At 46.7% G+C, this 27,323-nt stretch overlaps 2 protein-coding genes and 1 long non-coding RNA gene across 4 annotated transcripts; all 3 read left to right on the top strand.

Moving 5' to 3' along the window:
* Positions 1 to 2,552: 2,552 nt before the first annotated feature.
* LOC115171689 (aminoacyl tRNA synthase complex-interacting multifunctional protein 2) lies at positions 2,553 to 6,843 on the top strand. 2 transcript variants are annotated; one of them, XM_029728729.1, is made up of 4 exons: positions 2,553 to 2,820; positions 3,628 to 3,846; positions 4,262 to 4,496; positions 5,746 to 6,843. In XM_029728729.1, exons 1-4 carry the CDS (start codon positions 2,692 to 2,694, stop codon positions 6,132 to 6,134), a joined length of 972 nt encoding a protein of 323 aa, XP_029584589.1. In that variant the 5' UTR covers positions 2,553 to 2,691; the 3' UTR covers positions 6,135 to 6,843. The 2 variants fall into 2 exon arrangements, with proteins under 2 accessions (XP_029584589.1, XP_029584590.1); XM_029728730.1 differs by having other exon boundaries at positions 2,567 to 2,706.
* A 5,676-nt stretch (positions 6,844 to 12,519) lies between these two features.
* Positions 12,520 to 18,902, top strand: LOC115170499 (uncharacterized). Its single transcript, XM_029726715.1, has 2 exons — positions 12,520 to 12,776; positions 13,728 to 18,902. The coding sequence occupies exon 2, from the start codon at positions 14,136 to 14,138 to the stop codon at positions 18,900 to 18,902; it is 4,767 nt and encodes a 1,588-aa protein (XP_029582575.1). The 5' UTR covers positions 12,520 to 12,776; positions 13,728 to 14,135.
* A 2,064-nt stretch (positions 18,903 to 20,966) lies between these two features.
* Positions 20,967 to 21,537, top strand: LOC115170630 (uncharacterized). Its single transcript, XR_003871079.1, has 2 exons — positions 20,967 to 21,181; positions 21,287 to 21,537. It is a non-coding gene; the product is annotated as an uncharacterized LOC115170630 (long non-coding RNA).
* Positions 21,538 to 27,323: the final 5,786 nt, after the last annotated feature.

Here is a 27,323-nt window from a genome sequence, read left to right as displayed (position 1 = left end):
TCATGCATGCTTCAGTGTTGCTTGCCTTGAAGCGAGCATAGAAGTAATTTAGCTTGTCTGGTAGGCTCGTGTCACTGGGCAGCTCGCGGCTGTGCTTCCCTTTGTAGTCCATAATAGTTTGCAAGCCCTGCCACATCCGACGAGCATCGGAGTCAGTGTAGTACGACCCAATCTTAATCCTGTATTGACGCTTGCCTGTTTGATGGTTCATCTGAGGTCATAGTGGGATTTCTTATAAGCGTCCGGGTTAGAGTCCTGCCCCTTGAAAGCAGCAGCTCTACCCTTTAGCTCAGTGCGGATGTTGCCTGTAATCCATGGCTTCTGTTTGGGGTATGTATGTGCGATCACTGTGGGGACGATGTCATCGATGCACTTATTGATGGGGCAGCAGGGGGCGGCAGGTAGCCTAGTGGTTAGAGCGTTGGGCCAGTACCCAAGCTGATTGAATCCCCGAGCTGACAAGGTAAAAATCTGTAGTTCTGCCCCTGAACAAGGCAGTCAACCCACTGTTCCTCGGTAGGCCGTCATTGTAAATAAGAATTTGTTCTTAACTGACTTGCCTAGTTAAATAAAGGTTGAATAAAAAAATACAAAATAAATTGATGAAGCCAGTGACTGATGTGGTGTACTCCTCAATGCCATCGGAAGAATCCCGGAACATATTCCAGTCTGTGCTAGCAAAACAGTTCGGTAGCTTAGCACATGCGTCATCTGAAAATTTCCGATTGAGCGAGTCACTGGTACTACCTGCTTTAGTTTTTGCTTGTGAGCAGGAATCAGGTGGATAGAGTTATGGTCAGATTTGCCAAATGGAGGACGAAAAAGAGCTTTGCACACGTCTCTGTATGTAGAGTAAAGGTGGTCTAGAGTTTTTTTCCTCTGGTTGCACATGTAACATGCTGGTAGAAATGAGGTAAAACGGATTTAAGTGTCCCAGCATTAAAGTCCCTGAGCCACTAGGAGCACCACCTCTGGATGAGCTTTTTCTTATTTGCTTATGGCCTTATACAGCTCATTGAGTGTGGTCTTAACGCCAGCATCGGTTTGTGCTGGTAAATAGACAGCTACGAAAAATACAGATGAAAACTCTTAGTAAATAGTGTGGTCTACTGCTTATCATGAGATACTCTACCTCAGACGAGCAAAACCTTGAGACTTCCTTAATATTAGATTTCGTACACCAGTTGTTATTTACAAATAGACACAGACCGTCACCCCTTGTCTTACCGGAGGCAGCTGTTCTATCTTGCTAATGCACCGAAAACCCAGCCAGCTGTATGTTATCCATGTAGTTGTTCAGCTATGACATGGTGAAACATAAGATATTACAGTTTTTAATGTCCCGGAGGTAAGATAGTCTTGATCGGATATCATCCATTTTATTATGAAATGATTGCACGTTGGCTAAAAGGACTGATGGTAGAGGCGGATCCTTACAAGGCACCCCGACCTACGTCCCCGATATCTCTGTCTCTTCTTCATGAGAATGACGGGGATTTGGTCCTTGTCGGGAGTCTGAAGTAAATCCTTTACGTCCGACTCGTTAAAGAAAAAATCTTTGTCCAGTACGAGGTGAGTAATCACTGTCCTGATATCCAGAAGCTCTTCTCGGTCATAATAGACAGTGGCAGAAACATTATGTACAAAATAAGTTACAAATAACATGAAAAAACACACACAAAAGCACAATTTGTTAGGAGCCCGTAAAACGGCAGCCATCTCCTCCGGTGCCATTGATCCGGGGCTGCAGTGGCTCCTTAGCATTCATTGTTGAATTTGCGATTTCCAACTTGTTGTGTAATGTTTGTGTCGAATGGCCAATGAGCACCAATACGTTTTATCTATAATTTCTCTTCATATGAAAAGGATTTGCCAGTAGATTGCCAATTTGATGCATGATGATGACTGCTTGTCTGGCTTGCTAGCTAAGATTTTGGGCACTTCTAATGTAAGTCTATGGCAGCACCCAAGGTGCTTGAATTTTCGAGCTCTACCCGTAGACTTTGCGGTGACGTAGTGTCCCCATGAGTGATAGAACACTGAGCCAATCACGGCGCAACTAGAGAACATTACCAACCCCTACGCTCAGTATTTTCCGCTGACTGCCCCACCACAACAGAAAGTGCTGAGCTAGGCTGAAACACCTGCATTTTGGAGCTACTTTACACAAGGAAACAAAAAAGAGACCATGTTTGTATGCGGATTTATTAACTCAATTATCTATATATTTTTTACTGATATGTGACATATCAGTAAAAAATATATAGATAATTGAGTTAATAAATCCGTTTAATGAATATATATATATATTCATTAAACATATTTTTTTTTTTGCTAAACTGGTTGTCTTCCCACCTGCCCTGAATGACGCGTCGCCACTGCTGCTGATATTAAGCAATAACTGCAGAAGCTACAGTATATTAGACCAGGACTAGTCTTAGCTGCATGGAGAGAAATGTTCTTTATACACACAAAATCGTACCTGGTCAAATCAAAGATGTCGGTAGCAGCTAACGTAACTCTTCCATGAGCAAATCACTTTCACCGGATGTGACGTAAGACACCGAGTCGGGCATCCTTCCTTTCGGTCGCAGGCTGTACGTAGCTGCAGCGGTCTGACAAGTAAGGTCCCCAGAAGTCAGCTATTGCTGGAATATTGGTTCTTTTGGAGGGCACTAACCACCCAACAATATGGCCATGTACCAGGTAAAGCCCGTCTTTGGGGATGACATAAAGATTGATTTGCCAACCTGCATGTACAAGTTGCCGAATATCCACGCGCAGAGAAGTGCAAGTGGCTGCTCCGAACATGCGCTTCAGGTAACTAACGTTATTTGAATTCCGACCATAAATGGACTAGCTAATTACTAATGTCATGAATTAACTAGCCAGCTAATAAATGTGACATTTTGTCGTCAAAAATGAGCTAACGTTACGTTACATAGCCCCACAACAACAACAGTTAGATAATTTGCCAGATAATTAGCTAACGTTAGCCTAGCTTCAACCCTACCGATCTCCTATTCGGCTGATGCAATGATGTGTGGCTGACTAACGTTAGTTGAGTTAACTCCTGTAGCTAGATGTTTTGGTTGTGCCCCCCAGAATTTGTGACAGGACGTTACCAGTACACTACTCCGAAATGATATTTTCCTCTACAGAGTTAAATAGATTTTAGCAGCCAGCATATGATTGGCCCAGGTCAGACATTTTGTGTCCTAGACTGAGTCTGGATTATATGGGTGGGTGTAACTGATGGCCAGTAATTTACTACTGTAGCTAGCTAGCTAACGTTCGCGAGACAGCAGCAAAAGAAGATCAATCTAGCGTCAGTCCCGGGGGAGCTGCGTGCCTGCCTGCAGCTTGGAGGGAACATTGGGCCTAACATGAATGATCATGTAATGTGTGTGTATTGCGTTAACACATTTCTTTCACAGGGCCCTGAGGGCAGCATGGGTGTGTTTGTGGCAGGGTGTGTTTAAGTTCTCTTTTTGTCTTGAATAACAGACAGGTGGACCCTGCAGTACAGGCTTTGGAGCTGCGTCAGCATAAAATCAAGTGTGACCGCTGATGTGTGCGTTTGTCGTAATATACTATATATGTGTTAACTATAGCTCTCCCCTGTAGAATGGAGGGACAGAGGTGGACCCTGCATTCAGAGACCTGGAGGTACGTCAGGATAAGATCATGGGCAGGCTCTATGAGCTGAAGGCAGCCGTGGATGGCCTGGCCAAGACTGTGACCACACCCGACGCTGATCTGGACCAGACTGTGACCTCTCTCTCCCAGAGCCCCACAGCCACAGCCTTTAGAGGCACTGCGGACCTGGACTCCCTACTGGGCAAGGTGAGGAATAGAGCTCTTGTCAATTAGAGCTCTGATAGGAATAGAGCTCTTGTCTGTTAGAGATCTTATAGGAATAGAGCTCGTGCCTGTTAGAGATCTTATAGGGATCCCGTGTGGCTCAGTTGGTAGATCATGGTGTTTGCAACGCCAGGGTTGTGGGTTCGATTCCCACGGGGGACCGGTACAGAAAAAAAATTATGCATTCACTACTGTAAGTCGCTCTGGATAAGAGCGTCTGATAAATGACTAAAATGTAAATGTATAGGAGTAGAGCTCTTGTCTGTTAGAGATCTTATAGGAATAGCAATTCATTAAGTTGAGTTTCGTCAATACTCCGCTTAATTTGTCTATTTCGGCTGTGCCACCACTCAAGTTTGGTGGAAATTATCATCATAATTTGTTCTGTACCCATTAGGACCTGGGTGCCCTCCGGGACATTGTGATCAACGCCAATCCGGCACGACCGCCCCTTACCCTGCTGGTGCTCCACGCAATGCTGTGCCAGCGCTACCGGGTCCTCTCCAGCGTGCATGTCCACTCGTCAGTGTCCGGTGTGCCCGCGCAGCTCCTCTCCTGCCTGGGGCCGCGCCACGCAGACAGCTACGTCCGCCAGCGTTTCCAGCTAGGCTTCACCCTTATATGGAAAGATGGTGAGGATGGGGGTAGTAAAAGAGTAGAAGGTTTAGAGTGGGGACGGTAGGTGAAGAAATATGGGGTGGGCAGATTGGGTTAAATGAAGGGGGTGGAGAGACTGGGTAGAAAAACAGGGGAATGTTAGGAGAGGGGGTAGAAAGAGTAGTGGAGTGAGAGACAGGGTATGGCTAGGAATGTCACCTAGCTTTGAACTGACGTGACTGAGCTAGGTTAGGGGGATGTGATGTCAGACGTACTATTATCGCTCACCATTTACTATTCATATGTATAGACAATGTGTCCTTTCATTGTTAGCGGCTTTCAACATTTTTAACACCTATTTAGATTATCTCTGGAGTAAATGTACCTTTCTCCTCTCATCCCTTGCCCTCTCTCTTCCATCTCCCCTCTCGCTCTCTCTCTCTCTGTCTCCCCTCTCGCTCTCTGTCTCCCCTCTCGCTCTCTGTCTCCCCTCTCGCTCTCTGTCTCCCCTCTCGCTCTCTGTCTCCCCTCTCGCTCTCTGTCTCCCCTCTCGCTCTCTGTCTCCCCTCTCGCTCTCTGTCTCCCCTCGCGCTCTCTGTCTCCCCTCGCGCTCTCTGTCTCCCCTCGCGCTCTCTGTCTCCCCTCGCGCTCTCTGTCTCCCCTCGCGCTCTCTGTCTCCCCTCGCGCTCTCTGTCTCCCCTCGCGCTCTCTGTCTCCCCTCGCGCTCTCTGTCTCCCCTCGCGCTCTCTGTCTCCCCTCGCGCTCTCTGTCTCCCCTCGCGCTCTCTGTCTCCCCTCGCGCTCTCTGTCTCCCCTCGCGCTCTCTGTCTCCCCTCTCGCTCTCTCTGTCTCCCCTCTCGCTCTCTCTGTCTCCCCTCTCGCTCTCTCTGTCTCCCCTCTCGCTCTCTCTGTCTCCCCTCTCGCGCTCTCTGTCTCCCCTCTCGCGCTCTCTGTCTCCCCTCTCGCTCTCTCTGTCTCCCCTCTCGCTCTCTCTGTCTCCCCTCTCGCTCTCTCTGTCTCCCCTCTCGCTCTCTCTGTCTCCCCTCTCGCTCTCTCTGTCTCCCCTCTCGCTCTCTCTGTCTCCCCTCTCGCTCTCTCTGTCTCCCCTCTCGCTCTCTCTGTCTCCCCTCTCGCTCTCTCTGTCTCCCCTCTCGCTCTCTCTGTCTCCCCTCTCGCTCTCTCTGTCTCCCCTCTCGCTCTCTCTGTCTCCCCTCTCGCTCTCTCTGTCTCCCCTCTCGCTCTCTCTGTCTCCCCTCTCGCTCTCTCTGTCTCTCTGTATCTCTAGTCTCCAAACTGCAGATGAAGTTCAGCATTCAGAACATGTGCCCCATCGAGGGCGAGGCCAACGTGGCGCGCTTCTTGTTCCGCCTCGTTGCCCCTTACCCCAGCGACCCCGCCCTGGCTACACTGGTGGATAGTTGGGTGGACACAGCCTTCTTCCAGCTGGCCGAGGGCAGCACTAAGGAGCGGTCGGCAGTCCTCCGCTCCCTCAACGGCGCTTTGGGTCGCGACCCCTGGCTGGCCGGTCCCGAGCTCTCGCTGGCTGACATCGCCTGTTACTGCTGCATCCTCCAGACAGGCCCCGCCGCCTCCTCTCCGGCCAACGTCCAGCGCTGGCTTAAAGCGTGTGAGAACCTGGGCCACTTTGGCCCCGCCCACCCTCTACTGCAGTGACCACAGCTGCCTAGCAGATCTCAGGGTGCTTCCAGGGAGTAGGTAGAAGATACCCACTAGCCATTGATCCAGAGTCAGATATTGCCCCAGTCCCCTTGTTGGCAATAGAGGTTTGGGGTGAAGTAGTAGTCTGACCCTAGATCTGTGTACGGGTCACTTCTACCTGCAGCGCCACCAGGGCCCAGCCTATGGGATTTAACTGTATCTCTGCACTGTGCTCAGAACGAAAAGGGAATAATTGAATGTCACATCCCAATACTCTAGAAATTCTCCCTTACTCACTTGTGTATCTAAGCTTTGCAATGACTGAACAGATATAGAGAGTGAAGGCGGTATGGTGGTGCCGGAAATAGCATTGTTTCTGACACATTTCTTTCACCTGTTTTTAGTCATTGTGGATTGTTGATTTCTTGAAGGGAGCATTTTAAGATGATTTGGACGCTGCCATGGGCATGAATTGAATTCTAAAAGGGCTGTAAACACAGTTCTCCCTCCCTCGTGCCTAACAAGATGATCTAACCAGATGGGGGGGGGGGGGGGTGTGTGTATGTGTGGTAATGGGGTGTGACTTGCTGTTCAACTAAAGAAGCGGTTGAAAAATGTGACGCAACAGGACCTACTGGTGTGATATCTACAGTATGAAAAGTAAAACTTTGTAGCGTTTTTGTTCTTAAATCACTAAAATGTCCACTTTGGATCAAACTTTGAACTGTGGTTTCCTTCGTTTCTTTTGTCAGTATGTATGGTTAGTTTCAGCTTTCGTTCATCGCTTGAACCTTCACTTATATAACCTGAGAAAGAATGAGACTGTTACTTTGTGACATCAATGAGTGTACCTGTACAAAACATTAGAAACACTTGCTCTTTCCATGACAGACTGACCAGGTGAATCCAGGGGAAATGTCACCTGTTAAATCCACTTCAATCAGTGTAGATGAAGGGGAGAAGACAGGTCAAAGAAGGATTTTTAAGCCTTGAGACAGTTGAGACATGGATTGTGTATGTGTGTCATTCAGAGGGTGAATGGACAAGACAAAATATTTAAGTGCCTTTGAGCAGGATATGGTAGTAGTGCCAGGCGCACCGGTTTGTGTCAAGAACTGCAACGCTGCTGAGTTTTTGCTCAACAGTTTCCCGTGTGTATCAAGAATGGTCCACCACCCGAAGGACATCCAGCCAACTGGGTTCAGCATCCCTGTGGAATGCTTTTGACACCTTGTGGAGTCCATGCCCTGATGAAATGAGGCTGTTCTGAGAGCAGAAGAGGGGTTAAGTCAATATTAGGAAGGTGTTCCTAATGTTTTGTACACTCAGTGTATGTGTTAGGTGTTACACACAGAATGACCTTGAAGGGATAGTTCACCCACATTACAAAATGACCTCTTGGTTTCCTCCAGGCCTTGTTTTGTATCACTTTCCAATTATAAAACTGGGGGGGGCAAAAATGCAATTTCAGAATGTGTGGGGGGGGCATGTCCCCCCCGTCTCCAGTAAAAGTTGTGCCCCTGGTTTCCTTACCATACCAGCAGTCTATGGACAAGGTCAGACATCTATCTATGCTGTGGTTTACCTGGTCACTGTCTCCAAATGACAACTTTTTAGCATATGTGGCACAAATCCAATGCAAGTCAATATCCCTTATATTAGTTTTTTTTTGTGCTTCATGTCTGCATCATCTTAAAGTAACTTAATTGAGCTACACAATCTATTTTAGACTTAGATGAATATGAACTTAATGCCACATCTGATCTATTGTAAGTTAGGTTGGTAAAGCAAGCACCAACTACTGCAGTAGGTTGTCTGGGGTTTCACAGCTGGTGACAAACGCTAAGAAGAGGAACAGAATGTACTGTCTGGCTGAAACACTTTTGTTATTATGTCATCACATAATGGTATTTCTATATTCTTCCTAGACTCTTAATGTTGTTTTCTATATTACGGTGTTCTATATTAAACCCAGTGGTGGAAAAAGTACCCAATTGTCATATTTGAGTAAAAGTAAAGATACCTTAATAGAAAATGACTCAAGTTAAAGTGAGTCACCCAGAAAAATATTACTTAAGTAAAAGGTTTAAAATGGTTTTTGAATATTTAGTTTTGAATATACTTAAGTATCAAATGTAAATGTAATTGGTTAAATGTACTTAATTATCAAAAGTAAAGTTATAACTCATTTCAAATTCCTTATTAAGCAAATACTTTTGTATCAGTACTTTTGATACTTAAGTATATTTTTGCAATTACATTTACTTTTGATACTGAACTATATTTAAAACCAAATACTTTAACTTTTACTCAAGTAGTATTTTACTGGGTAACTTTTTTACTTGAGTCATTTTCTATTAAGGTATCTTTACTTTTACTTGAGTATGACAATTGGGAACTTTTTCCACCACTGACTAGTACTTTTGCGTGTCAAGGAAAATGTATGTAAAGTACATTATTTTCATTAGGAATGAAGTGAAGTAAAAGTGGTCAGATACCCCAACAAACGATTTAAGTACTTATGTGCACCACTGATTAAACCAAATTAATCTGGATTGCCAAGAAAGTGTAAATTATTCAGTAGTACCCCATCTGTCCAATAGGTGGCAGGTGAGTCATTTACTATGGCTTGACAAACTAATCTTTTTGCCCTTCCAGGCTTTTCACAGGTCAGTTCATATAACGCAGTATGCCAAGAGGTGGGAACAGAATAATCCAGAAGGTAAAAAGTTAATTGTTTCTACTATAGACACTTTTCCAAAAGACATTCAGTAAACATTAATGTAAACTCAGCAAAAAAAGAAACGTCCTCACCGTCAACTGCGTTTATTTTCAGCAAACTTAACATGTGTACATGTTTGTATGAACATAACAAGATTCAACAACTGAGACATAAACTGAACAAGTTCCACAGTCATGTGACTAACAGAAATGGAATAATGTGTCCCTGAACAAAGTCTGGGTCAAAATCAAAAGTAACAGTCAGTATCTGGTGTGGACACCAGCCGCATTAAGTACTGCAGTGCATCTCATGGACTGCACCAGATTTGCCAGTTCTTGCTGTGAGATGTTACCCCACTCTTCCACCAAGGCACCTGCAAGTTCCTGGACATTTCTGGGGGGAATGGCCCTAGGCCTCACCCTCCGATCCAACAGGTCCCAGACGTCCTCAATGGGATTGAGATCCGGGCTCTTCGCTGGCCATGCAGAACACTGACATTACTGTCTTGCAGGAAATTATGCACAGAACGAGCAGTATGGCTGGTGGCATTGTCATGCTGGAAGGTCATGTCAGGATGAGCCTGCAGGAAGGGTACCACATGAGGGAGGAGGCTGTCTTCCCTGTAATGCACAGCGTTGAGATTGCCTGCAATGACAACAAGCTCAGTCCGATGATGCTGTGACACACCACCCCAGACCATGACGGAACCTCCAAATCCATCCTGCTCCAGAGCACAGGCCTCGGTATAACGCTCCTTCCTTCGACGATAAACGCGAATCCGACCATCACCCCTGGTGAGACACAACCTTGACTCGTCAGTGAAGAGCACTTTTTGCCAGTCCTGTCTGGTCCAGCAACGGTGGATTTGTGCCCATAGGCGACGTCGTTGCCGGTGATGTCTGGTGAGGACATGTCTTACAACAGGCCTACAAGCCCTCAGTCCAGCCTCTTTCAGCCTATTGCGGACAGTCTGAGCACTGATGGAGGGATTGTGCGTTCCTGGTGTAACTCGGGCAGTTGTTGCCATCCTGTACCTGTCCCGCAGGTGTGATGTTTGGATGTACCGATCCTGTGCAGGTGTTGTTACATGTGGTCTGCCACTGCGAGGACAATCAGCTGTCCGTCCTGTCTCCCTGTAGTGCTGTCTTAGGCGTCTCACAGTACGGACATTGCAATCTATTGCCCTGGCCACATCTGCAGTCCTCATGCCTCCTTGCAGCATGCCTAAGCCAGGTTCACGCAGATGAGCAGGGACCCTGGGCATCTTTCTTTTGGTGTTTTTCAGAGTCAGTAGAAAGGCCTCTTTAGTGTCCTAAGTTATCATAACTGTGACCTTAATTGCCTACCGTCTGTAAGCTGTTAGTGTCTTAACGACCGTTCCACAGGTGCATGTTCATTCATTGTTTATGGTTCATTGAAAAAGCATGGGAAACAGTGTTTTAAACCCTTTACAATGAAGATCTGTGAAGTTATTTGGATTTTACGAATAATCTTTGAAAGACAGGGGCCTTTCGTTTTTTTGCTGAGTTTTCATACAGTACCAGTCAAAAGTTTAGACACACCTACTCATTCAAGGGTTTTTCTTTATTTTATACATTGTAGAATAATAGTGAAGAAATCAAAACTATGAAATGCCACATATGGAATCGTGTAGCAACCAAAAAATGTTAAACAAATCAAAATATTCTTCAAAGTAGCCACCCTTTGCCTTGATAAGTTTCGCACACTCTTGGCATTCTCTCAGCCAGCTTCACCTGGAATGCTTTTCCAACAGTCTTGAAGGAGTTCCCACATATGCTGAGCACTTGTTGGCTGTTTTTCCTTCACTCTGCGGTCCAACTCAACCCAAACCATCTCAATTGGGTTGAGGTCGGGTGATTGTGGAGGCCAGGTCATCTGATGCAGCACTCCATCACTCTCCTTCTTGGTAAAATAGCCCTTACACAGCCTGGAGGTGTGTTGGGTCTTTGTCCTGTTGAAAAACAAATTATAGTCCCACTAAGCGCAAACCAGATGGGATGGCGTATCGCTCCAGAATGCTGTGGTATCCATGCTGGTTAAGCGTGCCTTGAATTCTAAATAAATCACTGACAGTGTCACCAGCAAAGCACCATCACACCACTTCCGTTCTTCACGATGTGAACAACACATGCAGAGATCATCCATTCACCAACTCTTCATCTCACAAAGACACTGCGGTTGGAACCAAAAATCTCAAATTTGGACTCATCAGTCCAAAGGACAGATTTCATGTTTCTTAGCCCAAGCAAGTCTCTTTTTCTTATTGGTGTCCTTGGCCTGATTCACGCAGTCTCTGAACAGTTGATGTTGAGATGTGTCTGTTACTTGAACTCTGAAGCATTTATTTGGGCTGCAATCTGAGTCTGGTTGCTAATGAACTTATCCTCTGCAGCAGAGATAACTCTGGATCTTCCTTTCCTGTGGCGGTCCTCATGAGAGCCAGTTTCATCATAGCGCTTGATGGTTTTTGCGACGGCACTTGTAGAAACTTTCAAAGTTCTTGAAATCTTCCGGATTGACTGACATTTATGTCTTAAAGTAATGTTGGACTGTCGTTTCTCTTTGCTTATTTGAGCTGTTCTTGAAATAATATGGACTTGGTCTTTTACCAAATAGGGCTATCTTCTGTATACCACCCCTACCTTGTCACAACACAACTGATTGGCTCAAACGTGTAGTAGAGTTAAAATGGTTATTCCAGCAAACTTCAAATTATTAGAATAGTACACAACGCAGAACAGAACAATCAGGTTGAGGGTCAGTGGCCAAAGCCCGCGAACAGGAATATTCCAAGTTCAGACAGAAGGGGGTCAGATCGCCAGGAACTTTACTTTTGGTTTCTAATTTTAATTGTTGCGCTACTGGTGATGCCTGTTGATGTTAGGTAGGCAGCTACAGTAGCTGAATGATGTTAACATCTTCAGGTTTTGTTTCATTAAATGTATTTTATTTTATCTGGGTGCTTACGTCACCTACTAACACCCTGGTACTACCCTTAGCTCCCGCTCTCCTCAGTCTGAGAAAACACTGAGAGAGAAAGGTACGGGTTGCAGATTACTCCTTTGTAGAAGTCCGTAACGTGAAATAAATAAAACGTCCCAAGGTTAATGCTGTAGATATTGTTATAAGGGGATGTGAGACTATCGAAACACGTAACTTTCAGAGTTTTATTGTTGTTATTAATATAGTTACAGAGTGCTAAAAGTGTTGCTAGCTAGCATGACTTTCTGTGATGCAGAAGGCTAGTTGAGCTGCCGACTAGTGATGGTGGTGCATTATGGGGGATGTAGTTTTTGCCCTCTAAGGCAATTTTACGTTGTAACTTGTTTGTGTTGCAGTGGTTTTGTACATGAGTTGTTGTATTTTGCTACTATCAACACTGAAAGTATCTAGCAATGTATTGGGGATGTGAGACAGGATATGTGTTTTACCTTTCTTCATGCTCCTGTGTAGAACAACTTGTCAGGCGTTGCATTGGAGACTGATGTGTTCCTGTCCTGTCTTTTCATAATACTATTGCAGGTATGGTTCTATTGTCTAAGAATTAAGATTATACATTCTTTGTATTAAGGACTGGTTATTATTTTATACTATACATTATGGCTTTATGTATGAGTGTGATTGTGAGAGTCTGAGAAAACACTGAGAGAGAAAGAACAACTTGTCAGGCGTTGCATTGGAGACTGATGTGTTCCTGTCCTGTCTTTTCATAATACTATTGCAGCAGATCAACATAAAAGCCTTAAAGACAGCCGTGGTGTCGCTCTTCAATTCTGGGTTCTCCTGTGGTGCAAAAGAGACCCGCTACAGATTGGTGCCGTGACCCGGATCAACAGATCAGCTGCAGCAGATCGCCGGGGGACCCCTACACAGAACTGGATCGACATCACACGTTTAAAACATTTGAGGGCAAGGTGAACTTTGGACAATATGTTGCATATGCCTCAGTTGTGTGAGACTACAGAACAGGAGAGAGAAGACATATCAGGTGTTGGTGATAACAATGTACATGTTACTGTGAGAGGTTCACAAGGTATGGCCACTGGGGTGGGGCGGGGGGCTCAGTTGGCCAGTATGGGGGAACATAGTGCTAGAGCCAGTCCTCTTAGATACCCAGCAGTCGACACTAGAGTGCCAAGTGTCAGTAGTAGCCAACCAGAGCATGTTAGCAGTAGCCAACCAGGCAACGATGACAGTGAAGAGTCCCAGAAGGCCATAGGGGGTGAAAATGAAAACCGAACCCAATTGCAAGCCCTAGCAGAGTTAGTCAAACAACTGGGCAGTGAAATAGGTAATCAAGTTGCCGCTAGTCTAGCAGGGGCTGGTCCAAGCACTTCCCCTCCCCAACCAATAGTGGAAATACCTGATTGGTCAAAGGTCAACCTAATTTTGAAGTCAGACGTCAGAGAACCACCCCACTTCCGGGGTGATAGCACAGACCGGTGCACAGTGACTGAATGGCAAGAACTTATGCAAGCTTACTTGAAAAAGAAGGGATGCAGTATATCAGAACAGGGGCAAGAAATACAGGACAGACTAATGGGGCGGGCTAAAGACATAGTCAGAATTGGGCTCCGTGGAAACCCTCTTGTTAACATAAGCAGAGATCCTGAAGCCATATACAATATCTTGAGGCAGCACTTTGGAGAGGCAATCTCATCAACAATCCCATTAGGATACTTCTATGAAACCTTACCAAGACAGTCAGAGAGCTGCTTGGATTATTGGGTTAGACTGAACAAAGCAATTGACCTTGCCAATGAGTGCTTGCAAAGACAGGGAAAAAGAGTGGATGATCCAGGTCACGAGGTGACCATGATGTTTGTTAAGCACTGCCCTGATCCGGCACTATATGCCGCTCTTAGGTGCAGGCCTATTGAAAATTGGACCGTTGGAGATTTGCAGGCAATGATTGACAGCCATCACCGAGACAAACAATCAGCCAGACACAGGGCGCAAAGTACTGCCAAGGTAGAAGTTGTGATGACCCCCGACGCTTGGTGTATGACTCAACAACAAGCAGTCGGTCAAAATAATTCAGCCACACCCACTAACAGTGATCAGGCTCCATTGAACAAAGTGATTTCTCTCCTGGAAAAGCTCCTGTCAACCCAGGAACAAAATCAAAGGAGAACTTCAGCCAGAACCCCACAAACTAATACTGCTGCTGGTCCCTGTAGAATTTGTAAGGCCTCAGACCATTCAACTCAGTCGCACTGCTTTAAGGAGGGGTTATGTTTCAAGTGTCACAGGACAGGCCGCAGAGGCTTTGAATGTCCAGCAAGAAAACAAGTTGGAGAGGCAACTGCCGAGGCTCCCCCTGGCCCCGCTTTAAACTAACATGCTCACGCCAAGAGGGGGCCGGTGTGGGCGAACATGTTACACCTCCACAGAACACTACAGATATAAGGACTGGAAACACAATGAAAACTGAGGTGATTTATCCAAAAATAGAGAGTAATGACAGTCTTTTCTATGTTCCAGTAATGGTGCAAGAAATTGTAGAACTTCAAGCTCTGATAGATAGTGGGTCTATGACCTGCACGTTAAGTGAGTCAGCTGAAGACACACTTCTGAGATGTAATGTGATAAAACCAGAGTCTAGAAAGCCAACTCAAGTAGTTCTTGTAGGCTGTGGGGGCAACCAGGCACAGCCTAAGTGTGAATATGACTTGAACATTGATCTTTTAGATTGCAAGATGGCAGTGTCTGTTTTAGTTGTACCTGGACAGACAGATGACATGATAGTTGGATCGAACACCATAAAACACATAATGCAACAGGTTAAGAAAACAAAGTGGTATTGGGACAGCCTCTCCAAACCTGCCAAAGGAGATTCACATGGACTTTTACTCAGCATGCTAGCCAACGTGAACCGTTGGCACGGTGACAAAATACCAGACAAAGTGGGAACTGTAATGCTCAAGCAGAGTGTGACTCTCATGCCTCAACATGAACATTTGGTCTGGGGAAAACTGAAAGAAAAGGTGCCGCTATCAGTCGGTAGTACTGTAGTCATAGAGGCCACTACAGCACGATCTGCACCAAGAAATGTCCTAGTAGGACGCACTGTATGTCCTTTGAGGGGTGACAAGTGGGTCCCCATGAAAGTGATCAACATGTTGGACCGCCCTATTATTCTCCGCCGTAACACCAAGTTGGCCGATGTGCACCCATGCCTAGCCCTAGAAGACCTAGAGCTCTATGCCAGCCATGCTGAGAACCCCAGTAAGGTCCAGTCTGCCCTTCAGAATGTCACCCAAGCTGGGGAAGAATGTTCAGTTAGTGGGAAAAGGGCAAAGAAGGAGTATCTACAAAAGTTGGAAGAGTTGGGCTTAAAAGAAGTTGACATAGAGTCCTGTGAAGTGTCTGACATGTGGAAAGGAAAACTAGTGGACCTTATTGCTCAGTATGAAGGCATCTTCTCCAGGGACCGACTTGACTGTGGAGAAGCGAAGAACGTCATCCACCGTATCCGACTCAAAGATGAAAAGCCTTTCCGGCTGCCGTACAGGAGGGTCTCTCCATCCGACTACCAGAAACTGAGACAGACGCTGGAGGAAATGGAGGAGCGGGGCATCATCCGAAAGTCCAGTAGTGAGTGGGCCTCCCCCCTTGTCCTGGTTTGGAAGCCGTCAGGAGAGTTGAGAATTTGCACTGATTTCAGATGGTTGAACCAGAGGACAGAGAAAGATGCATACCCATTGCCCCATCAAGCCGATGCTCTCGCTGCTTTGGGGGGGAACTGCTTCTTCAGTACTATGGATTTGACTTCGGGATTCTACAACATCCCCATACATGAAGATGACCGCAAGTACACAGCGTGCACAACACCCACGGGTTTATTTGAGTACAACAGAATGGCTCAGGGGTTATGTAACAGCCCAGCAACATTCGCCAGAATGATGACCTCGATCTTCGGCGACCAGAACTACTTGTCCCTCCTGTGCTACTTGGATGATCTCCTGGTTTTCGGGAAGACTGAGCAGGAAGCCCTGGACCGTCTCAAAATGGTATTCTCCCGCCTTAAGGAACACAACCTGAAGCTAGCGCAAAAAAAATGTTACCTCCTCAGAAAATCTGTCAAGTTTTTAGGCCATATCGTCACGGCAGAGGGCATTGCAACCGACCCAGGAAAAGTGTCTGCAATCAACGACATCACAGCAGCTGACCTGATGGAAAATGATGGGAAAACACCTTCACCCACCAAGGTCAGATCATTTCTTGGTATGGCAAACTATTATTCCCACTTCATTGCGAGTTTCTCAGGTTTAGCCAAACCACTGTTTCGTCTGATTGCAGGACAGAAAAGTAAGCGGAAAGGAGAAAAAGGAAAACCTCATGGCACGGCCCATAAACGTCTGAAACCTGAAGACTGGACTTCTGAATGTGGGGAGGCGCTGGAGAAGCTAAAAGCTGCTGTCTCCCAAAAAGCCGTGCTGGCTCACCCAGACTTTAACAGACCATTTCTCCTATCAACAGATGCATCAATGGATGGCTTAGGTGCAGTACTTAGCCAGACATTTGAGGGTGAGAGTAGACCCAGACCAGTAGCTTTTGCAAGCAAGACTCTGTCGAGGTCCCAGTCCCGTTACCCAGCACACAGATTAGAGTTCTTCGCTCTTAAGTGGGCTGTGTGTGATAAGTTCACCCATTGGCTGAAGGGGAATAGATTCACAGTCCTAACAGATAACAACCCCCTGACATATATAATGACGAAACCAAAGCTAGATGCCTGTGAGCAGCGGTGGGTCTCTAAACTGGCCCCCTTCGACTTTGACTTGAAGTACATCCCCGGGCCCCAGAATGTCCCAGCAGACCTGCTTAGTCGACAGCCGTTCGTTGGAGCTTGGAAGGCAAGTGAGTTCCCAGAGTATGTGACTTCAGAGTCCATCCAGGACGCATTCAAACTGTCAGTCAATATCCAAGGTGGTGAGATCCTGGCTCAAGTCTCTTCTGAAGGAGTGAAAGCAGTTTTGGAATCCTGTCTGGAGTGGGATGCGAGTGTGCCAGTGCACAAATTCCAATTAGCCCAGTATTCTGCCAGCATCCTTCAGCATGAAGGGGGAGTGGCTACTCTTCCAGTCCTTTCTCCTGGTGTGATACGGAGAAAACAGAAGGCGGATCAGGTGCTGGCCCGAGTGGCGTACTTTGTTGAGAGGAGGAGGAGACCTTCGCGGAGAGAGAGGGCTCATGAGACTGCCCAAGTGTTGAGAATGCTGAAGCATTGGGATAAACTCGAAATCAAGGATGAGATCCTCTACCGAAGATCTAAGGACAGAGTTGTCAAGAAGAGGTACCAGCTGGTGGTGCCAGACTCCCTTAAAGCCATCGTTCTGAGGGGAACCCATGATGAAGCCGGCCACCAAGGCCAGACTAGAACACTCCATTTGGTACGTCAAAGGTTCTTCTGGACTGGAATGGAAGGGGAAGTGAAGAAGTATGTCTCCTACTGTAAGCGCTGTGTGGTTGGCAAGACAATGGAGCCAGAGGCTAGGGCACCGTTGGAATCTATTCAGACCAGCACAGCGTTGGAACTGGTGTGCATAGACTTCTGGTCAGCAGAAGGAAGGGATGGAGAGAGCGTTGATGTACTCATCACAGATCATTTTACGAAGCTGGCACATGCGTTTCCTTGCCCGAACCAGACAGCAAAGGTGGTTGCCCAGAAGTTATGGAACCAGTTCTTCTGTGTCTTTGGGTTTCCCCAGCGGATACACTCTGACAAAGGAGCAAACTTTGAGAGTCACTTAATCGCAGAATTGCTACAAGTCTCAGGAGTCAAAAAGTCCCATACCACTCCATATCATCCTATGGGCAACGGTCAGACGGAAAGATTCAACCGCACGCTCGGAAACATGGTCCGATCATTGCCAGCGAGAGCAAAAGAAAGATGGCCCCAGATGATACAGACGCTCACCTTCTCGTACAACTGTACCACACACGAAACGACAGGATTCGCACCGTTCTTCCTGATGTTCGGCCGAATTCCACGGCTGCCAGTGGACATCATGTTTGGAAGTACCCTGAAAAACGAAGACGTGTTGACTCATGACGAGTATGTTGACTCGTTCCAAAAGGACCTGCGAGAGGCTGTCAGGATCGCTCAGGCCAACACCACTGAAGCTCAGAAAAAGCAAGCAAGGCAGTATAACAAGAGAGTGAAGGGTACTGCCCTGGAGATTGGGGACCGAGTTCTCTTGGCAAACCGAAAGGAAAGAGGAAAAGGTAAACTTGCCGACTTGTGGGATTCAACAGTCTATGTGATCACATGGAAAGACCCGTCTGTGCACATCTACAGAGTCGAAGATCCTACTACCAAGAAGAGTAAAGTAGTTCATCGAAACTTCATACTGCCAGTGAACTTCCTGCCGGTGGGACAGACAGACGAGATGTCCACAGTAGCCTCTACTGCTTCAGAGGAGGACATAAACGCAGACAGCGGTGACGAAAGACCGGTATTCGATATGGATGAGGATTCAGAGGATCGAAGGACTGCTGTCTGGATTCTCGAGGGCCAGAACCCTGAGGGGCCCACGGAAGCTGAAGGTCAAAAATCTTCGGGACCGGAAGATGGCGTGAACATGAGAGAAGCTGTTCCTCAAAGCCCAGCGAAGGACATGATCTCAGGACAAGCAGCTAAATCAAGCACAGGAAGCTCCTCAATGATGCCTGGTGATGATTCAAGTGATCCTTCTGAAGATGACACAAGTAGAGAAGCAACGTCAGTGAGCAGTCTAGATGGCATCAGCAGTAGAAGTGCATCAGTCAGCGGCTCTGTATGCATAAGATCTACTAAGAAGAGAATGAGTAACCAGAGAGAGGTAGAGCGCAGAAACAGCCAGACATCTGAGCTCACTGATACAGTCCTGAGACCAAGTGAAGGTACTTTGAGAACTCGAACTGGAAGAGTTGTGAAGCCTGTCAGAAGACTTTTAGAGTCAATGAGTCAAGTGATTGCTGAGCCGGACAAAAGAGAGCATCTAGCCGCCCTGATCCAAGCCTTATCAACTTTTGTTGAAGTGACAGTACCCCAGTGACACAGAAGCCAGAGGATAGATTAAGGAAATGAGAAATACTTTATTAGGGGGTCATAGGTTGTATGTATATGGGCATATTTCTACCTGGCAAAGTCTCTTTGCTGTCCTTCTGGACGACTCTTGGTCAAGGTTACCCCTGTGGAGGAAGAAGTCTTACCTTATGTCTTAAAGTTTGCTGAAATCAAGAAGGGGTGAGTGTAGTAGAGTTAAAATGGTTATTCCAGCAAACTTCAATTTATTAGAATAGTACACAACGCAGAACAGAACAATCAGGTTGAGGGTCAGTGGCCAAAGCCCGCGAACAGGAATATTCCAAGTTCAGAAAGAAGGGGGGAGTCAGATCGCCAGGAACTTTACTTTTGGTTTCTAATTTTAATTGTTGCGCTACTGGTGATGCCTGTTGATGTTAGGTAGGCAGCTACAGTAGCTGAATGATGTTAACATCTTCAGGTTTTGTTTCATTAAATGTATTTTATTTTATCTGGGTGCTTACGTCACCTACTAACACCCTGGTACTACCCTCAGCTCCCGCTCTCCTCAGTCTGAGAAAACACTGAGAGAGAAAGGTACGGGTTGCAGATTACTCCTTTGTAGAAGTCCGTAACGTGAAATAAATAAAACGTCCCAAGGTTAATGCTGTAGATATTGTTATAAGGGGATGTGAGACTATCGAAACACGTAACTTTCAGAGTTTTATTGTTGTTATTAATATAGTTACAGAGTGCTAAAAGTGTTGCTAGCTAGCATGACTTTCTGTGATGCAGAAGGCTAGTTGAGCTGCCGACTAGTGATGGTGGTGCATTATGGGGGATGTAGTTTTTGCCCTCTAAGGCGATTTTACGTTGTAACTTGTTTGTGTTGCAGTGGTTTTGTACATGAGTTGTTGTATTTTGCTACTATCAACACTGAAAGTATCTAGCAATGTATTGGGGATGTGAGACAGGATATGTGTTTTACCTTTCTTCATGCTCCTGTGTAGAACAACTTGTCAGGCGTTGCATTGGAGACTGATGTGTTCCTGTCCTGTCTTTTCATAATACTATTGCAGGTATGGTTCTATTGTCTAAGAATTAAGATTATACATTCTTTGTATTAAGGACTGGTTATTATTTTATACTATACATTATGGCTTTATGTATGAGTGTGATTGTGAGAGTCTGAGAAAACACTGAGAGAGAAAGAACAACTTGTCAGGCGTTGCATTGGAGACTGATGTGTTCCTGTCCTGTCTTTTCATAATACTATTGCAGCAGATCAACATAAAAGCCTTAAAGACAGCCGTGGTGTCGCTCTTCAATTCTGGGTTCTCCTGTGGTGCAAAAGAGACCCGCTACAAACGCATGAAGGAAATAAATTCCACAAATTAAACTTTTAACAACACACCTGTTAATTTAAATGCATTCCAGGTGACTACCTCATGAAGCTGGTTGAGAGAATGGCAAGAGTGTGCAAAGCTGTCATCAAGGCAAAGGGTGGCTACTTTGAAGAATTTGTTTAACGCTTTTTTTGTTACATGATTCCATATGTGTTACTTCATAGTTTTGATGTCTTCACTATTATTCTACAATGTAAAAAATAGTCAAAATAAAGAAAAATTCTTGAATGAGTAGGTGTGTCCAAACTTTTTAATTGTGCTGTAGGTTGTCTGTATATCCTGTTTGTTTATTGTGGCAGCACCATTTCACCGAGTCATATTCCTGTACATGCAAATATTTTTATTTTATTTTATTTAACCAACCTTTATTTAACTAGGCAGGTCAGTTAAGAACAAATTCTTGTTTACAATGACTGCTTACCAAAAGGCAAAAGGCCTCCTGTGGGGACGGGGGCCTGGGATTAAAAAAATAAATACAATATAAATATAGGACAAAACACACATCACAACAAGAGAGACACAACCCTACATAGAGACCTTAGACAACATAGCAAGGCAGCAACACATGACAACACAGCATGGTAGCAACACAACATGACAACATGGTAGCAACACAAAATGGTAGCAGCCCAAAAACACGGTACAAACATTATTGGGCAAAGTCAACAGTACAAAGGTCTACAAGGTAGAGACAACAATACATCACACAAAGCAGCCACAACTGTCAGTAAGAGTGTCTATGACTGAGTCTGAATGAAGAGATTAAGATAAAAATGTCCAGTTTGAGTGCTTGTTGCAGCTCGTTCCAGTCCGCTAGCTGCAGTGAACTGAAAAGAGGAGCGACCCAGGGATGTGTGCGCTTTGGGGACCTTTAACAGAATGTGAATATATTTGCAGAACAAAGGTGATTTGTTCGTCTGTACATCTGTCCGTCTGCCCACCCGTCTGTCTGTGTCTGCCTGCCTTCTGTCTATCTGCCTCTGTCTGACTGGGCATTCGTATTGAACAGGAGTCAGGAAAGTGCAGGGAGTCGCTGTCTTGTCTCCTGGCGACCGCCTGATGAGACCAAACCTCCTGTCTGTCATTTGGCTGTGAGGCTCAGAATACACTGAGGAGACACGGAAGGCAGTCACACACACACAATGGCACGATCGGCACTCAGAGGACAGACTCCCTGCTGCTGAGGTTCTTCTGTACACGCTACTGTGGGTTTTAGATCTTGAATGAAATCACTCTGTATAGTCTGTCTTGGGGGGGATATGAGAAGAAAATAAAAACTTGATTTACTGCCTGTCATATAAAGGTATGATTCCATTCATATTTCCATCTTTATGTTCCTCAGTCTTGAAACCTGAATTTCACAGCGTTTACGCAGCCATGGATATTGCTGTTCCATGTTTACTAAAGCTATTTGTCAGCTGTATGATCACACTCACTGTGGAGCATGGGGGATGGGCTTTGGGGAATCAGTCTGTATAGGAGAGGGGGAGGGTGGCTGGTGGAAGATGGCAGTGGGGGTGTATAGATGGAGGGAGAACACCAGGAATTGGGTGAGTGTCTATAAGGAGTGAAAAGATGTATGGTTGAGAGAGGAAGGTGATGTGGAATGGGCGTATGAAGCAACATCAGGGAGTATGGTTGTGGGAGGGAGGTGACGTGGTATGAAGCAACATCAGAGAGTATGGTTGTGGGAGGGAGGTGACGTGGTATGAAGCAACATCAGGGAGTATGGTTGTGGGAGGGAGGTGACGTGGTATGAAGCAACATCAGAGAGTATGGTTGTGGGAGGGAGGTGACGTGGTATGAAGCAACATCAGAGAGTATGGTTGTGGGAGGGAGGTGACGTGGTATGAAGCAACATCAGGGAGTATGGTTGTGGGAGGGAGGTGACGTGGTATGAAGCAACATCAGGGAGTATGGTTGTGGGAGGGAGGGGATGTGGTATGAAGCAACATCAGAGAGTATGGTTGTGGGAGGGAGGGGATGTGGTATGAAGCAACATCAGGGAGTATGGTTGTGGGAGGGAGGGGATGTGGTATGAAGCAACATCAGGGAGTATGGTTGTGGGAGGGAGGTGACGTGGTATGAAGCAACATCAGGGAGTATGGTTGTGGGAGGGAGGTGACGTGGTATGAAGCAACATCAGGGAGTATGGTTGTGGGAGGGAGGTGACGTGGTATGAAGCAACATCAGAGAGTATGGTTGTGGGAGGGAGGTGACGTGGTATGAAGCAACATCAGGGAGTATGGTTGTGGGAGGGAGGGGATGTGGTATGAAGCAACATCAGGGAGTATGGTTGTGGGAGGGAGGGGATGTGGTATGAAGCAACATCAGAGAGTATGGTTGTGGGAGGGAGGGGATGTGGTATGAAGCAACATCAGGGAGTATGGTTGTGGGAGGGAGGTGACGTGGTATGAAGCAAAATCAGGGAGTATGGTTGTGGGAGGGAGGTGACGTGGTATGAAGCAACATCAGAGAGTATGGTTGTGGGAGGGAGGTGACGTGGTATGAAGCAACATCAGGGAGTATGGTTGTGGGAGGGAGGGGATGTGGTATGAAGCAACATCAGGGAGTATGGTTGTGGGAGGGAGGGGATGTGGTATGAAGCAACATCAGAGAGTATGGTTGTGGGAGGGAGGGGATGTGGTATGAAGCAACATCAGAGAGTATGGTTGTGGGAGGGAGGGGATGTGGTATGAAGCAACATCAGAGAGTATGGTTGTGGGAGGGAGGGGATGTGGTATGAAGCAACATCAGAGAGTATGGTTGTGGGAGGGAGGGGATGTGGTATGAAGCAACATCAGAGAGTATGGTTGTGGGAGGGAGGGGATGTGGTATGAAGCAACATCAGGGAGTATGGTTGTGGGAGGGAGGGGATGTGGTATGAAGCAACATCAGAGAGTATGGTTGTGGGAGGGAGGGGATGTGGTATGAAGCAACATCAGGGAGTATGGTTGTGGGAGGGAGGGGATGTGGTATGAAGCAACATCAGAGAGTATGGTTGTGGGAGGGAGGTGACGTGGTATGAAGCAACATCAGGGAGTATGGTTGTGGGAGGGAGGGGATGTGGTATGAAGCAACATCAGAGAGTATGGTTGTGGGAGGGAGGGGATGTGGTATGAAGCAACATCAGAGAGTATGGTTGTGGGAGGGAGGGGATGTGGTATGAAGCAACATCAGAGAGTATGGTTGTGGGAGGGAGGGGATGTGGTATGAAGCAACATCAGAGAGTATGGTTGTGGGAGGGAGGGGATGTGGTATGAAGCAACATCAGAGAGTATGGTTGTGGGAGGGAGGGGATGTGGTATGAAGCAACATCAGAGAGTATGGTTGTGGGAGGGAGGGGATGTGGTATGAAGCAACATCAGAGAGTATGGTTGTGGGAGGGAGGGGATGTGGTATGAAGCAACATCAGGGAGTATGGTTGTGGGAGGGAGGGGATGTGGTATGAAGCAACATCAGGGAGTATGGTTGTGGGAGGGAGGGGATGTGGTATGAAGCAACATCAGAGAGTATGGTTGTGGGAGGGAGGGGATGTGGTATGAAGCAACATCAGAGAGTATGGTTGTGGGAGGGAGGGGATGTGGTATGAAGCAACATCAGAGAGTATGGTTGTGGGAGGGAGGGGATGTGGTATGAAGCAACATCAGAGAGTATGGTTGTGGGAGGGAGGGGATGTGGTATGAAGCAACATCAGAGAGTATGGTTGTGGGAGGGAGGGGATGTGGTATGAAGCAACATCAGGGAGTATGGTTGTGGGAGGGAGGGGATGTGGTATGAAGCAACATCAGGGAGTATGGTTGTGGGAGGGAGGGGATGTGGTATGAAGCAACATCAGGGAGTATGGTTGTGGGAGGGAGGGGATGTGGTATGAAGCAACATCAGAGAGTATGGTTGTGGGAGGGAGGTGATGTGGTATGAAGCAACATCAGGGAGTATGGTTGTGGGAGGGAGGTGATGTGGTATGAAGCAACATCAGGGAGTATGGTTGTGGGAGGGGGGGGTGACGTGGTATGAAGCAACATCAGGGAGTATGGTTGTGGGAGGGAGGGGATGTGGTATGAAGCAACATCAGGGAGTATGGTTGTGGGAGGGAGGTGATGTGGTATGAAGCAACATCAGGGAGTATGGTTGTGGGAGGGAGGTGACGTGGTATGAAGCAACATCAGGGAGTATGGTTGTGGGAGGGAGGTGACGTGGTATGAAGCAACATCAGGGAGTATGGTTGTGGGAGGGAGGGGATGTGGTATGAAGCAACATCAGAGAGTATGGTTGTGGGAGGGAGGGGATGTGGTATGAAGCAACATCAGAGAGTATGGTTGTGGGAGGGAGGGGATGTGGTATGAAGCAACATCAGAGAGTATGGTTGTGGGAGGGAGGGGATGTGGTATGAAGCAACATCAGAGAGTGGTTGTGGGAGGGAGGGGATGTGGTATGAAGCAACATCAGGGAGTATGGTTGTGGGAGGGAGGGGATGTGGTATGAAGCAACATCAGAGAGTATGGTTGTGGGAGGGAGGGGATGTGGTATGAAGCAACATCAGAGAGTATGGTTGTGGGAGGGAGGGGATGTGGTATGAAGCAACATCAGGGAGTATGGTTGTGGGAGGGAGGGGATGTGGTATGAAGCAACATCAGAGAGTATGGTTGTGGGAGGGAGGTGACGTGGTATGAAGCAACATCAGGGAGTATGGTTGTGGGAGGGAGGTGACGTGGTATGAAGCAACATCAGGGAGTATGGTTGTGGGAGGGAGGGGATGTGGTATGAAGCAACATCAGAGAGTATGGTTGTGGGAGGGAGGTGACGTGGTATGAAGCAACATCAGGGAGTATGGTTGTGGGAGGGAGGGGATGTGGTATGAAGCAACAGCAGGGAGTATGGTTGTGGGGGGGGGGTGACGTGGTATGAAGCAACATCAGGGAGTATGGTTGTGGGAGGGAGGGGATGTGGTATGAAGCAACAGCAGGGAGTATGGTTGTGGGAGGGGGGGGGTGACGTGGTATGAAGCAACATCAGAGAGTATGGTTGTGGGAGGGAGGTGACGTGGTATGAAGCAACATCAGGGAGTATGGTTGTGGGAGGGAGGTGATGTGGTATGAAGCAACATCAGAGAGTATGGTTGTGGGAGGGAGGTGACGTGGTATGAAGCAACATCAGGGAGTATGGTTGTGGGAGGGAGGTGATGTGGTATGAAGCAACATCAGAGAGTATGGTTGTGGGAGGGAGGTGACGTGGTATGAAGCAACCTCAGGGAGTATGGTTGTGGGAGGGAGGTGATGTGGTATGAAGCAACATCAGGGAGTATGGTTGTGGGAGGGAGGGGATGTGGTATGAAGCAACATCAGAGAGTGGTTGTGGGAGGGGGGGATGTGGTATGAAGCAACATCAGGCAGTATGGTTGTGGGAGGGAGGTGACGTGGTATGAAGCAACATCAGAGAGTATGGTTGTGGGAGGGAGGTGACGTGGTATGAAGCAACATCAGAGAGTATGGTTGTGGGAGGGAGGTGACGTGGTATGAAGCAACATCAGAGAGTATGGTTGTGGGAGGGAGGGGATGTGGTATGAAGCAACATCAGAGAGTATGGTTGAATTAGGGAGGGGTCGACTGAAGAACAGAACAACATCAGAGAGTATGGTTGAATTAGGGAGGGGTCGACTGAAGAACAGAACAACATCAGAGAGTATGGTTGAATTAGGGAGGGGTCGACTGAAGAACAGAACAACATCAGAGAGTATGGTTGAATTAGGGAGGGGTCGACTGAAGAACAGAACAACATCAGAGAGTATGGTTGAATTAGGGAGGTGTCGACTGAAGAACAGAACAACATCAGAGAGTATGGTTGAATTAGGGAGGGGTCGACTGAAGAACAGAACAACATCAGAGAGTATGGTTGAATTAGGGAGGGGTCGACTGAAGAACAGAACAACAGCAGAGAGAAGTGGAGGGAGGAGGATAGAACAGTAGATGTTAGGGAGTGGGGTGGACAGAACTACACGGGAAAGAATGAAGGAAAGAGTGGAGGATAAGGGGATAGTAGTGCACTATTAAGGGAAAAGGGTGCCGTTTGGGACACTACCCTAGAGTGAACATGCTTGTGAGTGTGACAACAGTGACATAAAGACACAAAACCATCTACTGATCACAGACAGGGGAACTGTTTCTAGATCAGCACTCCTACTCTGAGACACTTTTTGAATAAGAACCCAGGAGTTTTTCTTGATCAGATCACATGGTCATAAAAGACTCCTGGCCCTAATAATTTGCTGTAAAGCTTACAGCCAGCCACACAATTAACTGACTCTCTGTTGCCACAGGGTTTGCTTCCATATTGACTATAGTAAACGCTCATCAGCTGCAATGGGTAGTTGTTCTCGGCTCTCTTCAGACTCCAGTAAGTGATCGACCATCGTGTCAGGCACACACACACACACACACACACACACACACACACACACACACACACACACACACACACACACACACACACACACACACACACACACACACACACACACACACACACACACACACACACACACACACACACACAAACTATTGACCCCCAGACTACATCTACTGGGCCTGGTGGAAGCCAACCAATCAGAAGCCCAGCATGACATCAGGGGTGGATGGTGCTTCCTGTTGCTCCTTCACAGAGGGACAATAGCCTGTAAATTCTGGCCACTGTGACTTTTACTGCCTCTTGTTCCATGTAGTGCCTACATACAGTATCAGTCATTGTCACAGGCGCAGCCAGGTAGCTCTTTGTGCATCTCAAATGGCACCATATTCCCTATATAGTGCACTACTTTTGACCAGAGCCCTATGGGTCCTGGTCAAAAGTAGTGCAATAAAAAGGGAATAGTGTGCCATTTGAGATGCAGGCTGTCTTATTGGCTGTCTCTAGTCTTCTCCAAAGGTTAATGTGGCATGAGGTTGTAATATTGTTTCATCAATACCTATAATAGCATATAGGCCTCAGGCTACATGTGAAGAACAGTGGTGTCCTACTGTCTGCTGTGATTTATAGTGTGCTTGATAGTA

Source organism: Salmo trutta, chromosome 32, assembly GCF_901001165.1.
Source record: "Salmo trutta chromosome 32, fSalTru1.1, whole genome shotgun sequence".
Taxonomy (NCBI): domain Eukaryota; kingdom Metazoa; phylum Chordata; class Actinopteri; order Salmoniformes; family Salmonidae; genus Salmo; species Salmo trutta.
The sequence above is the reverse complement of the archived record's forward strand: the minus strand, read 5'-3'. Positions and strand labels throughout refer to the sequence as shown.

Bases quoted from the DNA above. Each gene is read 5' to 3' on its own strand.
- LOC115170499 (XM_029726715.1), top strand. From the start codon at position 14,136: ATGTCCAGCAAGAAAACAAGTTGGAGAGGCAACTGCCGAGGCTCCCCC.
- LOC115171689 (XM_029728729.1), top strand. From the start codon at position 2,692: ATGGCCATGTACCAGGTAAAGCCCGTCTTTGGGGATGACATAAAGATT. The intron at 2,821-3,627 runs GTAACTAACGTT...TCTCCCCTGTAG, and splicing joins GCTCCGAACATGCGCTTCAG to AATGGAGGGACAGAGGTGGA. The intron at 3,847-4,261 runs GTGAGGAATAGA...TGTACCCATTAG, and splicing joins TGGACTCCCTACTGGGCAAG to GACCTGGGTGCCCTCCGGGA.